General features: G+C 64.2%; 2 protein-coding genes across 2 annotated transcripts; one reads left to right on the top strand and one right to left on the bottom strand.

Annotated features, from left to right (window-relative positions):
• The first annotated feature begins 5,613 nt into the window (after window positions 1–5,613).
• On the top strand, window positions 5,614–7,674 carry LRRC61 (leucine rich repeat containing 61). Its single transcript, XM_083879038.1, has 2 exons — window positions 5,614–5,669; window positions 6,787–7,674. Exons 1-2 carry the CDS (start codon window positions 5,624–5,626, stop codon window positions 7,659–7,661), a joined length of 921 nt encoding a protein of 306 aa, XP_083735164.1. The 5' UTR covers window positions 5,614–5,623; the 3' UTR covers window positions 7,662–7,674.
• A 1,738-nt stretch (window positions 7,675–9,412) lies between these two features.
• Window positions 9,413–14,240, bottom strand: RARRES2 (retinoic acid receptor responder 2). Its single transcript, XM_083863317.1, has 5 exons — window positions 13,961–14,240; window positions 12,154–12,255; window positions 10,804–10,908; window positions 10,618–10,731; window positions 9,413–9,550 (listed from the first exon to the last, which is right to left on the bottom strand). Exons 1-4 carry the CDS (start codon window positions 14,129–14,131, stop codon window positions 10,618–10,620), a joined length of 492 nt encoding a protein of 163 aa, XP_083719443.1. The 5' UTR covers window positions 14,132–14,240; the 3' UTR covers window positions 9,413–9,550.
• Between the last annotated feature and the right edge of the window lie 1,107 nt (window positions 14,241–15,347).

The raw sequence follows: 15,347 nt of genomic DNA, 5'->3' as shown, positions 1-15,347 counted from the left end.
TCCTGTCTTGTGTCCCCTCATGTCCCCTGTGTCCCCCCATGTCCCCTGTGTCCCCTCATGTCCCCTGTGTCCCCCCAGCCCTGTGTCCCCCCATGTCCCCTGTGTCCCCCCATGTCCCCTGTGTCCCCTCATGTCCCCTGTGTCCCCCCATGTCCTCTGTGTCCCCCCATGTCCCCTGTGTCCCCCCATGTCCCCTATGTCCCCCCATGGCCAGTCCTGTGTCCTCCCTGTCCCCGTTCCCATCCCCTGTCCTTGGCCCATTGTTGTCCCCATGTGTCCCTGAGTGTCCCCAAGTCCCCTGGTGTCCTCATGTCCTGTGTCCCCTCATGTCCCTGTCCTGTGTCCGTGACTGTGTCAGTGTCCCCTCCAAGGGGGGGGGACAGCACTGGGGTGGAGGACAGGGGGACACTGGGGACACGAGGGAACACAGGGGACATTTGGGGGGACATTTGGGGGGACATTGGGGGGACACTGGGGGGACATTGGGGGGACATTGGGGGGACATTGGGGGACACTGGGGGACATTGGGGGGACATTGGGGGACATTGGGGGACATTGAGGGGACACTGGGGGACATTGAGGGGACATTGGGGGACATTGGGGGGGACACTGGGGGGACACTGGGGGACATTGGGGGGACATTGGGGGACATTGGGGGGACATTGGGGGGACATTGGGGGGACACTGGGGGACATTGGGGGACATTGGGGGACACTGGGGGACATTGGGGGACATTGGGGGACATTGGGGGACATTGGGGGGACATTGGGGGACATTGGGGGACACTGGGGGACACTGGGGGACATTGGGGGGACACTGGGGGGACATTGGGGGGACATTGGGGGACATTGGGGGACATTGGGGGACACTGGGGGACATTGGGGGGACACTGGGGGACATTGGGGGACATTGGGGGACATTGGGGGGACATTGGGGGACATTGGGGGACATTGGGGGACACTGGGGGACATTGGGGGACATTGGGGGACACTGGGGGACATTGGGGGACATTGGGGGACATTGGGGGGACATTGGGGGACATTGGGGGGACATTGGGGGACATTGGGGGACATTGGGGGGACACGTGGGGACACCGGGGACACACGTGGGGGACACCCGGGGGACACTGAGGGGACATTGGGGGGACATTGGGGGACACACGTGGGGACACCCGGGGGACACGTGGGGGGCGCGGACAGGGGGGAGGGGGCGGTCCCGGAGGGGGGCGGGGGGACCGGCGGCCACCGCGGGGGGCGGGGCGCGGCGGCGGAGGAGCCGTTTGGGGACCGGGGGACACCGGGGGGACACCGGGGGGACACCTGGGGACACCGGGGGGACACAGGGAGGACACGGGTAAGGGCGGGACCGGCACCGGAGCGGGATGGGGGGGGGAGGGGCAGGAAAGGGCGAGGGAAGCGGGGGGGGAGGGGCAGGATGGGAGGGCGGGGACGGGAAGGGGGGGGAGGGAAAGGGGGAGGGGAGGGAGGGGAAGGGGGGGGGACAAAAACAGGTTTGAGGGGGGACAAAGGGGGGCAGAGGGGGTTGGGGGTGTTAAAAGGGTTTGGGGGGGTCCGGGGGGGCTCAGGGGGGGCTAAAAGGGTTTGGGGGGGTCCTGGGGGGGCTCAGGGGGGGCTAAAAGGGTTTGGATGGGGGTCCGGGGGGGCTCAGGGGGGGCTAAAAGGGTTTGGGGGGGTCCTGGGGGGGCTCAGGGGGGCTGGGGGTGCTAAAAGGGTTTGGGTGGGGGTCTGGGGGGCTCAGGGGGGACAGAGGGAGGGGCTGGCGTGGCCGTAGGGCTCATGGGGGGCCTGAACAGGGACAGGAACCCCCAGGACCACCCCAGAGCCCCCCAGAATCCCAGGAGACCCCCCCAGATCATTGCCTGACCCCCCTGAATCCCCCCCAAACCCCCCAGACCCACCAGGCAGGACAGAATTCACCCCCACCTTGCCCTGGGTACATTCCCGGGGGTCCCAGACCCCCCTGTTGGGGTCAGACCCCCCTGTTGGGGTCTGGGGGGGCTCACCCCATATCCCCCCCCCTCCTGCAGGTCCCCCCGTGGCCAGGACGGAGCAGGAGGAGATGGAAGCCCCAGGATGTGCCAACTCAGGTGGGTCTGGGGGATCCCTGGGGGGTCCCCGGGGTGCTCAGGGTGACCCCTGAGCCAGGGGGGGACCCACCTGTGACTCTGTGTCCCCACAGCCTGGCTGGTGGTCCCCAAGGCTGAGGTGACCCCCGAGGGTGACAGGGCTGATCCGGGGGACCCGGAGCTCCACGGGGCAGGTGAGGGACACGGTGACACTGCCGGGGCCACACGGTCACTGTCACCCTGTCCTGGGGCTGGGGGCAGCACTGGGGCCGTGGGGGATGTCACCGTGTCCCCAGGGCCAGTGACAGTCACCGTGTCCCTGGTTCCATTGGCCATGTCTGGTGGCAGTGGCAGGTCCCTGGTGACAGTTACAGATCCCTGGTGACCGTTAGAGGTCCCTGGTGGCAGTTACCGTGTCCTGGTAGCAGTTGCAGGTCCCTGGTGGCAGTTGCAGGTCCCTGGTGGCAGTTGCAGGTCCCTGGTGGCCGTCACCGTGTCCTGGTGGCAGTGGCAGGTCCCTGGTGGCCGTTGCAGGTCCCTGGTGGCAGTTACCGTGTCCTGGTGGCAGTTACCGTGTCCTGGTGGCAGTTACCGTGTCCTGGTGGCAGTTACAGGTCCCTGGTGGCAGTTACAGTGTCCTGGTGGCAGTTACCGTGTCCTGGTGGCAGTTACAGGTCCCTGGTGGCAGTTACAGTGTCCTGGTGGCAGTTACCGTGTCCTGGTGGCAGTTACAGGTCCCTGGTGGCAGTTACAGTGTCCTGGTGGCAGTTACAGGTCCCTGGTGGCAGTTACAGTGTCCTGGTGGCAGTTACAGTGTCCTGGTGGCAGTTACAGGTCCCTGGTGGCAGTTACCGTGTCCTGGTGGCAGTTACAGGTCCCTGGTGGCAGTTCCTGTGTCCTGGTGGCAGTTACAGGTCCCTGGTGGCAGTTACAGGTCCCTGGTGGCAGTTACCGTGTCCTGGTGGCAGTTACAGGTCCCTGGTGGCAGTGGCAGGTCCCTGGTGGCCGTCACCGTGTCCTGGTGGCCGTCACCGTGTCCTGGCACCAGTAACTGCCCCAGGACACCCCCCGTGTCCCCGCAGGGCAGTGGCTGGTGCGGAAGGTGAAGGTGGAGGAGGAGGACGATGCCTGGGCAGCCGCAGCTGGAGCCGAGGCCGTGCTGATCCCCCCCGACCCCGCCGGGCCCCCGGGATGTCCCAGCACCTGCAAAGTGGAGCAGCCGTGCCCGGAGGAGCTGAGCTATGGGGTACTGCCAGCCTGGGGGGCAGGACCTCACCTGGACAGCATCGGGCTCACCTTTGGGGCCCTGAACCCCAACCCCAGCCTGGGCGGGTGCGGGCGGCGCTCCCAGGCCGGCCCCCGGCCCTTCTGCTGCCCGCAGTGCGGGAAGGCTTTCGGCAAGAAGGCGCACCTGACGCGGCACCTGCGGGTGCACACCGGGGAGAGGCCCTTCCCCTGCCCGCACTGCGGCCGCCGCTTCCGGCAGCGCATCCACCTGCGCTCCCACCTGCGCACCCACACCGGGGAGAGGCCCTACCCCTGCCCGCGCTGCGCCCGCCGCTTCCGCAAGAAAACACACCTGGACCGGCACCTGCGCACCCACACCGGGGAGAGACCCCACCCCTGCCCGCGCTGCCCCCGCCGCTTCGCCCACCGCCAGCACCTCCTGAGGCACCTGCGCCTGCACGGGGAGCCCGCGCCGGGACACGAGTGCTCGGGAGGGGACGGGGACGGATCCGCAGAGGAGAAGCCGCTGCCGTGCCCGGGCTGTGAGATGAGCCTCGCCTGGAAGCAGAACTCGGAGCCAGAGATGGGGATGAACGCGGGAGAGGTGGAAGGAGGTGGGGATGGACAGCTGGAGGAGCGCCGGGATGGGGACGCGGATGTGCCCGTGGAGGAGAGGGTGATTATTTGTCCCCAGTGTGGGACCAGCCTCAGCTGGAAGCAGAACTCGTCGTCGGCGCAGCTGTGGCAGCAGCTGGAGAGCCAAGCCCTCGGCTGTGCCCAGGACCCCCTGCAGGAGCCCAGAGCCCAGGACCCCCAGCTGCCATCACAGGCACCCACAGCCCAGCGCCCCTTCCTGCAGGACCCCCAGCTCCTGTCACAGGTGCCCAGTGCCAACTGCAGCCAGGACCCCCAGCCCCTCCTGCAGCCCCCACAAACACCCAGCACCCAGGACCCCCAGCCCCTCCTGCAGCAAACACCCAGCACCCAGGACCACCAGCACCATTTGCATGTTCCCAGTGCCAAAACCGAGCAGGGCTGTGCCCAGGACCCCTCACAGACGCCCCCCGCCCAGCGCCCCTTTACCTGTCCCCAATGCGGGCGCGGCTTCGGGCGCAAGGCTCACCTGGCGCGGCACCTGCTGGTGCACTCGGGCACCCGGCCCCACGCCTGCGCCCGCTGCGGCCGCCGCTTCAGCTCCAAGACCAACCTGGGCCGGCACCAGGCCGTGCACACGGGGCTCAGGCCCCACCGCTGCTCCCGCTGCGGCCGCAGCTTCACCCGCAAGACTCACCTGGAGCGCCACGAGCGCACGCACGGCGCTGGCAGCGGGGCAGGGACGGCGACCACGGGCACTGGGGTGGGCACAGCCACCGCTGGCACCGCCACTGGTGTCACCGGGTCACAGCTGAGCTGGCCACAGCCCCCCACCCTCTGTCCCTGAGCGCCGGGGGGCTGCAGGGGATGCTGGGGGTGAGTCCTTGGCATTGCACTGGGAGGTGCCACAGCCTTGGGGGCTGCTGGTGGTGAGTCCTGGCAGCACTGGGATGTGCCAGGGGACCCGGTAGCTGCCAGTGGCATGTTCTGAATGTTGGGATGTGCTGTGTTCCCCAGGGCTGCATCCTCAGCACTCTGCACACCCAGGGATGTGCTGGGTTCCCCAGCACTGCATCCTTTGCATCCTTGGCACCCTGCACTGGGATATGCTGGGTTCCCCAGCCCTGCATCCTTGGCCCTCTGCACACCCAGGGATGTGCTGGGATGTACCAGGGCTGCATCCTTGGCCCCCTGCACTGGGATGTGCCAGGATGTGCCAGTGCCTCCAGCAGTGCTGGGGGTGACCCCTCGTCACCGGGATGTGCCAGGGGCCGGGGTAGGAAGATCCCACAGGATCCCCCAGAGGATCCTGGCCCGTCCTGCCCCCGGCAGTACCGCAGGAACAGCCACCAGAGCGCTGTGGCCGGTCAGTGGCGCTGGGAACGCCCCGGGGAGGGACACGGGGCGCGGGGACAGGGGGGGAGTGAAGCCGTATTGCCAATAAAGGCGTTTTTATGGAACTTTTTGGGGAGCCCGGGGGGATCTCGGGGCGCCAAACGGGCCGGGGGGGCGTGGTCACACGAGGAGCTAGGTTGCGCCAGGGGGCGTGGCCTAGATGAGAGGGCGTGGTCATGCCAGGGGGCGTGGCGGGCGCGCTCCAATCAGGCCCGGGGTGGGCGGGGCTCCGTACCCATGGTAACGGGGGCGGGGCTTAGTCCCCACGGACACGGAGGCGGGGGTTTGTCTCCATGGTAATGGGGGCGTGGCCTCGTCTCCATGGTAACGGGGGCGGGGCCTCGGGGCCGCCGGGAGCCGCCGTGCGGTGAGAGCGATGGGGGGGGGGGGGGGGGGGCAGAGGGGGTTTGGGGAATTTTTAGGGAATTTTGGGGGGTCCACGGGGGCACCAGGGGGGTGGAGAGGGGTGAAGGGAATGGAGGGGCTCGAGGGGTCCACGGGGGGGCAACAGAAGAGTCTGGGAGCACCGTGGGGGGGGGAATGGGGGGGTGTATGAGGTCGGGGGGCGGTCCGGGGGTGATGGGGGGCTCTGGGGTGTAACGGGGGCACCGAGGGGGAAAATGGGGAGGGCTGGAGGCACCGGGGGATGGAACACGGTGGGTCTGGGGGGCCGGTTGGGAGGTGGGGGCTCTCCATGGGCTCTGGACCTGTCCCTGTGCCCCAGGTCCCCCCAGAAACGCCCCATAGGTGTCCCCTGACCCCAGCAACAGCCTTGGGGTCCTGCTTGTGTCCCCAAGGCCCCCCCAGATGTGTCCCACATAGGTCTGTGCCCCCCAGTTCCTACCCAGATGTGTCCCAGATGTGTCACCCCACCCCAGGCCACCCCAGAGCCACCGTGTCCATCCAGAGACCCTCCCCAGGGCCCCCTGCAGCCCCTGTCCCTGCTCAGGGGCCTCCACGGGGATGGAGGGGCCGTGGGGAGGAGGAGGTGCCACCCCCAGATGTGCCCCACATCTGGCTTGTGCTGCACAGCCCCTGCCACATGTCCCCAAATGTCCCCTGGATGTGCCCCATAGGTGTCCCTGTGCCCCACTGACACCCCACACATGTCCCCAAATGTCCCCTGTCCCCCTGTGTGTGTCCCCATGCCCCACTGACACCCCACACGTGTCCCCACACCCCCTGAGACATGTCCCCTGTCCCCCTGGATGTTCCCCATGTGTGTCCCTGTGCCCCACTGACACCCAACACCCCCTGCCACACTGTCCCCACACGTCCCCTGTCCCCCTGTGTGTGCCCCACTGACACCCCCCATGTCCCCACATGTCCCCTGTCCCCCTGTGTGTGCCCCACTGACACCCCCCATGTCCCCACATGTCCCCTGTCCCCCTGTGTGTGTCCCACTGACACCCCCCATGTCCCCACACCTCAGGACACCCCCCAGGGGCTCCCCCAGCGCCCCCCCAGCCCCTGTGTCCCCCCAGGGCTCCCCTCAGGGATGGAGGGCCGCGGGGAGGAGGCTCCGGAGCCGGAGGTGTCGGATCCATCCGAGGAGGAGGAGGAAGAGGAGGAGGAGGAGGAGGCAGAGGACGAAGGCTCCGGGGTGAGGGTGACCCCAGCCCTGCTCAAAGCCACCACAGGCGAGTTCTCCCTGGAGTCCATCCTCCTGCTGCGCCTCCGCGGCCGCGGCATTGCCCACCTGGGCTGCCTGGCCGACTGCTCCAACCTGGAGTGGCTGGACCTTTCTGGCAACGCCATCGCCGGCCTGGCCCCTCTGTCCACCCTGCGCTGCCTGGCCGTGCTCAACCTGGCCGGGAACCGCGTGTCCAGCGTGGAGCCGCTGCGGGGCTGCCGCAGCCTGCGCCAGCTCAACCTGGCCGGGAACCGCCTGCGCAGCCCTCGCCAGCTGCGCTGCCTGCAGGGCCTGCGGCACCTGGAGAGCCTCCGCCTGCGGGACCCTCGGGGAGACCTGGGCAACCCTCTGTGTGCTGTGCCAGCCTACCGCGCCACGCTGGCCGCCATGCTGCCCGGCCTCAAGGCCATCGACGGGCAGCGCGTGGCCGGGCGCGGGAGCGAGTTGTTTCGTCTGTGCGGTGAGCTGGATGCCGTGCTGGGTGCTGAGGGTGAGTCTGAGCCTGCTGTGCCCCCCGCAGAGGCAGCACAGCCCTGGGTGCAGGCCGGGTTCTGGCAGCCACAGCCGGCCCGGCGCAGCCCCGTGCTGGAGGAGGCCACCAGGCAGCTGGGCCAGGCTCTGTGGGAGTGCCGCGAGCTCGGCCGCCGCGCCGACGACTCCATCGCGCAGGCACGGCGCGCCCTGGGCCGCCGCCAGCACCTCCACCACGGCGAGTTTGGCTTCTGACAGCCTGGGGAATGGCCGGGGGAAAGGCCCTGCTGGAGGTGTCGGGGCGTGGAGCCGGCGATGGGTGAGGTGTGGGAGACCAAAGATGGGATTGGAGAACAGCCAGAGGTGCTGCAGGCCAAAGCCACCCTTGTCTGAGCCATGGAACCCCAAAGATGGGACTGGAGGACCCCCAAAGCCACCACAGCCCAAAGACGCCCTTATCTGAGCCACAGGACCCCAAAAACAGGACCAGGAGAAACCCCAAAGCCACCGTAGCGCAAAGCCGCCCTTGTCTGAGCTACAGAACCCCAAAGATGGGACTGGAGAAACCCCAAAGCCACCACAGCCCAAACCCGCCCTTATCTGAGCCACAGGACCCCAAAAACAGGCACAGGAGAATCCCCAAAGGCACCACAGCCCAAAGCCACCCTCACCTGAGCCACAGGACCCCAAAGATGGGACTGGAGAACCCCCAGAGGCACTGCACCCCAAAGCCACGCTCATCTGAGCCATGGGACCCCAAAAACAGGCCCAGGAGAACCCCCAGAGTCACAACAGCCTGAGCTTTGACCCCAAAAGCAGGGCTGGGATACCCCCAGACCCATCACGAGTCCAGCTCCTTCATCTTCCCAACTGTGAGACCCCAAAAACAGCTCTAGGAGACCCTCAGTGCCACCCCCTGCCCAACTGCATTTTCCTAGCCATGGGACCCTAAAAGTGGATCCAGGAAAGCCCCCAATGTCACCTCGAGACCCCCAGAGCCACCAGCAGCCTGTCTCCTTCACCTTCTGAGCTGTGGGACCCCCACACTGGAGCTGGGGTGTCCCCAGTGGGACCAGAGCCCACCCCAGGAATTTGGGACCTCCCCAGAGCTACCAGAGCCCACACCAGGAATTTGGGATCTCCCCAGTGGGACCAGAGCCCACACCAGGAATTTGGGACCTCCCCAGATCCCACCCCAGGACTATGGGACCACCCCAGATCCCACCCCAGGACTATGGGACCTCCCCAGAGCCACCAGAGCCCACACCAGGACTATGGGACCACCCCAGATCCCACCCCAGGAATTTGGGACCTCACCAGAGCCACCAGAGCCCACACCAGGACTATGGGACCACCCCAGATCCCACCCCAGGAATTTGGGACCTCCCCAGTGTCTCCAGAGCCCACACCAGGAATATGGGGCCTCCCTACATCCCACCCCAGGACTATGGGACCTCCCCAGAGCCACCAGAACCCACACCAGGAATTTGGGACCTTCCCAGAACCCACACCAGGAATTTGGGATCTCCCCAGAGCCACCAGAGGATCCCCAAGGAGCACCAGAGGAGCTGTGGGGAGCCCAGCCTGGGACATCTCGGGGACAATGATGACAATGTGCATTAAATATGTCCCACCCTCCAGTGTCCCTCTGTCCTGTGGCCTCAGGGGTCTCTCCACTGCTCCTCCCACCCCCATCATGTCCCTGTCTCTCATCCCTGGGGACAAAAGGTGACACAGGTGGTGGACAAAAGATGACAGGGGCAGTGGTGACGTGGAACTCACTCCCCACCCACCATGTCCCCATCCCTCATCCCTGGGGACAACGGGTGACACGGGGCAGTGTCACCTCACTCCCACCCACCATGTCCCCATCCCTCATCCCTGGGGACACCAGGGGGGTGACAGGGGCAGTGGTGACATGGAGCCCACTCCCCACCCAGCACATCCCCATCCCTCACCCCTGGGGACACCAGGGGGGTGACACGGGCAGGAATGAGAGGCAGGACAGCGGAGCCAGCACTGGGTTTACTGGGCAGGGGGGACAGGGGGACACCACCAGGACCCTCCTGGGTCACTCGGTGCTGGGGGGTGACAAGCAGGGCAGGCTGTGACAGCGGTGACAGCGTCCATCGGTGCCGCGGGGCCTGCAGAGGGGACAGGGTGAGGCATCAGTTTAGGAGAATTAAAGACTGTAGTCAAAATTGATAGTGCTGAGATAATGTAGCCAGGACTTCCCTTGTGATAACAGAAGCCAGACTGAAGGAACTGATAAATCAGTGAAGGAACTGATAAATCATTGAAGGAACTGATAAATCACTGAAGGAACTGATAAATCAGGGAAGGAACTGATAAATCACTGAAGGAACTGATAAATCAGTGAAGGAACTGATAAATCACTGAAGGAACTGATAAATCATTGAAGGAACTGATAAATCACTGAAGGAACTGATAAATCACTGAAGGAACTGATAAATCATGGAAGGAACTGATAAATCTTGGGAGGAACTGATAAATCACTGAAGGAACTGATAAATCACTGAAGGAGCTGATAAATCATGGGAAGGAACTGATAAATCATGGATGGAACTGATAAATCATGGGAAGGAACTGATAAATCACGGAACCTGTCAAACCAGGCTTTTGCATCCTGAATAATCAATAGACCCCATGAATACAATACAATCATAAATCAAACAGTCCTGGAAAAACAGGATTCAGCTGTCACCAACACTAAAGGTTAAAAGGTCAAGGGAGGAAGACCCATCTTACTTCATCATTTTGGGACCCCACCCTATAAAAAAGACCACCGACCCATTTTAAAGAACAAACTCCCCATGTTTAATGGCTTTTTGGGCTAATTACCATACTGGGGAATGGGATGTACCAGAGTTATGAATGTGCATTTGTGTTTTGGGTGTTCAATACTCCTGGACATAAAAGACCCTGTGACCATCTGTAAATTGTGTATTTGGGAGCCCCAAATGTCCTGTCTGGCCTCGTAATAAACATAAATAAACCTACACTTTCTAACTTTAAACTGTCAGAGAGTCTTTGTCCCTCATAGTTGGATATTGGTATTAGATCAATATCCAGAGTTTTCTAATAAATCATTGGAACAAAGAGGTGGCTGTGATGGGATCCCCGTGTCCCCCTGTCCCCAGGGTGTCCCCAGGGTGTCCCCAGGGTGTCCCCAGGGGTGTCCTGTACCCACCTAGGCCGGCAGCCCCCGGGAGAAGGCGAACATCCCGGGCAGGTACAGCGTGTCCCCTCCTTTCCCGGCCTCCTCCACCGCCCTGCACTCGGCCTCGTCCCGCTGCCGGATCTCCTGTGGGGACAGCAGGGGCTGGCACCGCGTGGGGACACTTGGGGACACCGGGGGGCACAGGGGACACCTCACCTTGGCCGCCAGGTGGTGGCTGGGGCCGCAGTTGTGGTACTTGTCCAGCACCTTGGGGACGTCGCTGGTGTCGAACTTGTAGCAGGCCAGGCAGACGGGCTTCCTCTGGGGACACCAGGGGATGTCACCCCTGGGACCCCTGGGGACCCTCTGGCACCAACCACCGTCCCCTCTGTCCCACCCTGGCACCCGCAGCAGCATCGGGGGTCTGTGGGAGGCTGAGGGGCTCTGTGACCCCTGGGATGGGGATCAAGGGATGTGGAAACCCAGGGATGTGCCCCAAAGGAGAGGGGACATTCAGGGGTGGGCCCAAAAGGAGAGGGGACACCCAGGGATGTGTCCCAAGAGAGAGGGGACACCCAGGGATGGGCCCAAGGGATGGGGGACATTCAGGGATGTGCCACAAGGGGAGAGGGGACATTCAGGGATGGGCCCAAGGGGAGAGGGAACATTCAGGGATGGGCCCCAAGGGACAGGGGACATTCAGGGATGGGCCCTATAGGAGGAATGTTCCTCTGGGGACACGAGGGGATGTCACCCCTGGGACCCCTGGGGACCCTCTGGCACCAACCACCGTCCCCTCTGTCCCACCCTGGCACCCACAGCAGCACTGGGGGTCTGCGGGAGGCTGAGGGGCTCTGTGACCCCTGGGACGGGGCCCAAGGGGAGAGGGGACACCCAGGGATGTGTCACAAGGGAGGGGACACACAGGGATGTGCCCCAAAGGGAGGGGACATTGAGGGATGTGGCCAAGGGATAGGGGACATTCAGGGATGTGTCCCGAGGGATAGGGGACATTCAGAGATGGTCCCTGTAGGCGGAATGGGATGTGCCCCAAGAGAGAGGGGACACCCAGGGATGTGCCACAAGGGAGGGGACATTCAGGGATGTGCCACAAGGGAAGAGGGGACACACAGGGATGTGCCACAAGGGAGGGGACATTCAGGGATGTGCCACAAGGGAAGAGGGGACACACAGGGATGGGTCCTATAGAGGGAACGGGATGTGCCACAAGGAAGAGGAACAACTCGGAATGTGTCCTGAGGGAGGGGACAACACTCCAGGACATGCCCAGGGGGGATGGGAACACCCCAGGCTGTGCCCAGGGGGGATGGGAACACCCCGGGCTGTGCCCCAGGACAGAGGGACAGCCCAGGACAGCCCCGGGGCAGGGGGACAGCCCAGGACAGCCCCAGGGCAGGGGGACAGCCCAGGACAGCCCCGGGGCAGGGGGACAGCCCAGGACAGCCCCAGGGCAGGGGGACAGCCCAGGACAGCCCCAGGGCAGGGGGACAGCCCAGGACAGCCCCGGGGCAGGGGGACAGCCCAGGACAGCCCCAGGCCCCTCACCCGGCTCTCCAGCACCCGGCAGTGCCGCTGTGGCGCTCGCTTGCGACACGCCGTCTGTGCCAGCCCCAGGCGCAGCTGCACGAACGTCCCCGAGGTGTCCTCCTGTGGGGACAGGGGTGACAGGGCATGGCACGGCCCTGGAGGGATCCTCACCGCCCTGAGAGACTCCCAAACCCCACAGATTCCCAGGGAAATACAGACCCCAAACCCCAGGAGTGACCCCAGAGCAACCCCAAATCCTTGGGGACATCCTGAACCCCACAAATGCCAATCCCTGAGAGGGACCCCAAAGCTCCCAGAGCAACCCCACATCCTTGGGGACACCCTGAACCCCACAGATGCCAACCCCTGAGAGGGACTCCAAAGCTCCCACAGGAATTCCAAACCCCAGGAGTGACCCAACGGCCCCCAGAGCAACCCCAAATCCTAAACCCCACTGATGCCAATGCCTGAGAGGGTCCCCAAAGCTCCCAGAGCAACCCCAAACCCTGAACCCCACAAATGCCAACCCCTGAGAGAGACCCCAAAGCTCCCAGAGCAACCCCAAATCCTTGGGGACACCCTGAAATCCAGGAGGGATCCTGGATCCTGGAGACCCTCCGGTAAATCCATCCCAGTGATGAGCCCAGGGTGGCCCAAGAAGGGCAAGTGGCCCCAGGTGGGGGGTCCCTGGAGTCTGGCCCTGGCCAGGCACGGGGCAGTGTCCAGGGCACCCCGGGGTGACCCGGCTGTGGGATCAGCTCAGGTCTGTTAATGGATAACTGAGCTCAGCCCGGCCAGCAGGGCCCAGCCCGGGGTGGACCTGGGACACCTGGGACCAGAGCCCACCTAATCCTTTTGGGACACCCCAGAGCCCACCTCTTCCCTCTGGGACACCCCAGAGCCTGCCTGTTCCCTCTGGGACACCCCAGAGCCTGCCTGTTCCCTTTGGGACACCCCAGAGCCTGCCTGTTCCCTCTGGGACACCCCAGAGCCTGCCTGTTCCCTCTGGGACACCCCAGAGCCTGCCTGTTCCCTCTGGGACACCCAGAGCCTGTCTGTTCCCTCTGGGACACCCCAGAGCCTGCCTGTTCCCTCTGGGACACCCAGAGCCTGTCTGTTCCCTCTGGGACACCCCAGTGCCTGCCTGTTCCCTCTGGGACACCCCAGAGCCTGCCTGTTCCTTTTGGGACACCCCAGAGCCTGCCTGTTCCCTCTGGGACACCCCAGAGCCTGCCTGTTCCCTCTGGGACACCCCAGAGCCTGCCTGTTCCCTCTGGGACACCCCAGAGCCTGCCTGTTCCCTCTGGGACACCCCAGAGCCTGCCTGTTCCCTCTGGGACCACCCAGTGCCCACCTATTCCCTCTGGGACACCCCAATCCCCTCCTCAACCCTCCCTCTGTCCCCCCTGAGTCACCCCAACACCCTCCCCATTCCTGTGGCCATCCCAGACCCCAGTCCCCAAATCCCAGTCCCCAAACCCTATTGCTGCCACTCTCCATGACCCCATTCACCCCCTGCTCCTTCCAGGACACCTCCCCGACCCTTTCCCTATTCCTGAACCCCAAATCCCAAATCCCAATCCCTCCTCCCCCTTTTTAACCCCTTCCCCGCCTGCTCCCCCCCCTGGACGCTCCATCCCCCTCCCCATTTCCCCATTTCCCCATTTCCCCATTTCCCCATTTCCCCCCTGCCCCTCCCCATTCCCGGTCCCCAAATCCCGGTGCAGGATCCCAGTCCCAAACCCTCTTGCTGCCCCGCTCCATGACCCCAATCCCCCTCCCCGTTCCCGGTCCCCAAATCCCGGTGCGGATTCCCGTTATTCACCCTCTCGATGACCCCATCCACGTCCCTCTCCTTGAAGAGGAAATGCACGTTGCTGCGCCCGTGGAAATATTCCAGCACGTCCCGGACCACCCGGCGCTGGAGCGGGGACTGGCCCTGGGCCACCGCCAGGGCCACCGCCAGGGCCACCGCCAGGGCCACCGGGAGCCTCATCCCAACGGGCACGGGGGAGCGGAGATCCGCTGGATCAGCCCATTTCCTGGGATCTGCCCCCAAATCCGCCCCCGGGACGGCCCCGCGGGTGAGCTGACCCCCCCAGTCCATCCCATTTCCATCCCAATCCAAGCCCAGCCCATCCCAGTCCAGCCCAGCCCATCCCAGCCCATCCCCCGTGATCTGACCCCCCCAGTCCATCCCATCCCAGCCCGTCCCATTTCCATCCCAATCCAAGCCCAGCCCATCCCAGCCCAGCCCCCGTGATCTGACCCCCCCAGTCCATTCCATTTCCATCCCAATTCCAGCCCAGCCCAGCCCATCCCCCGTGATTTGACACCCCCAGTCCATCCCATTTCCATCCCAATTCCATCCCATCCCAGTCCAGCCCATCCCAGTCCAGCCCAGCCCATCCCCCGTGATCTGACCCCCCCAGCCCATCCCATTTCCATCCCAGTCCCATCCCAATCCCATCCCAGTCCCCAGCCCAGCCCCCCGGCCAGAGGGGCCCGGGATGGGATGGGATGGAAATGGGATGGGATATGGGATATGGGATACGGGATACGGGATATGGGATATGGGATATGGGATATGGGATATGGGATATGGGATATGGGATATGGGATATGGGATATGGGATACGGGATACGGGATATGGGATATGGGATATGGGATACGGGATACGGGATATGGGATATGGGATATGGGATATGGGATATGGGATACGGGATACGGGATATGGGATATGGGATATGGGATATGGGATACGGGATACGGGATATGGGATATGGGATATGGGATATGGGATATGGGATACGGGATACGGGATATGGGATATGGGATATGGGATATGGGATATGGGATACGGGATATGGGATATGGGATATGGGATATGGGATATGGGATATGGGATATGGCATATGGGATATGGGAGGGGAGACCCCGGGAGTGGCGTCATCCCCAATATCCTGCCCTGGGAACAGCCCGCAGAGCCCGGAGCGGCTCCTGACAACAAACTCCGGTTTGTTTTCTCCCGGGAACAAATTCCAGTCTCCTGGAATGGGCTTCAGTCCCCTGGGACAAACTCCAGGCTCCTGGAATGGGTTTTAGTCCCTCGGGAACGGGCTTTAGTCCCCCAGGAACAAAGCCTTCACCCGGGAACAAACTCCAGCCTCCGGGAATGGGCTTCAGTCCTCCTGGAACGGGCTCCAGTCCT

This window comes from Zosterops lateralis (assembly GCF_965231275.1).
Source record: "Zosterops lateralis genome assembly, chromosome: 1".
Classification (NCBI taxonomy): domain Eukaryota; kingdom Metazoa; phylum Chordata; class Aves; order Passeriformes; family Zosteropidae; genus Zosterops; species Zosterops lateralis.
The sequence above is the reverse complement of the archived record's forward strand: the minus strand, read 5'-3'. Positions and strand labels throughout refer to the sequence as shown.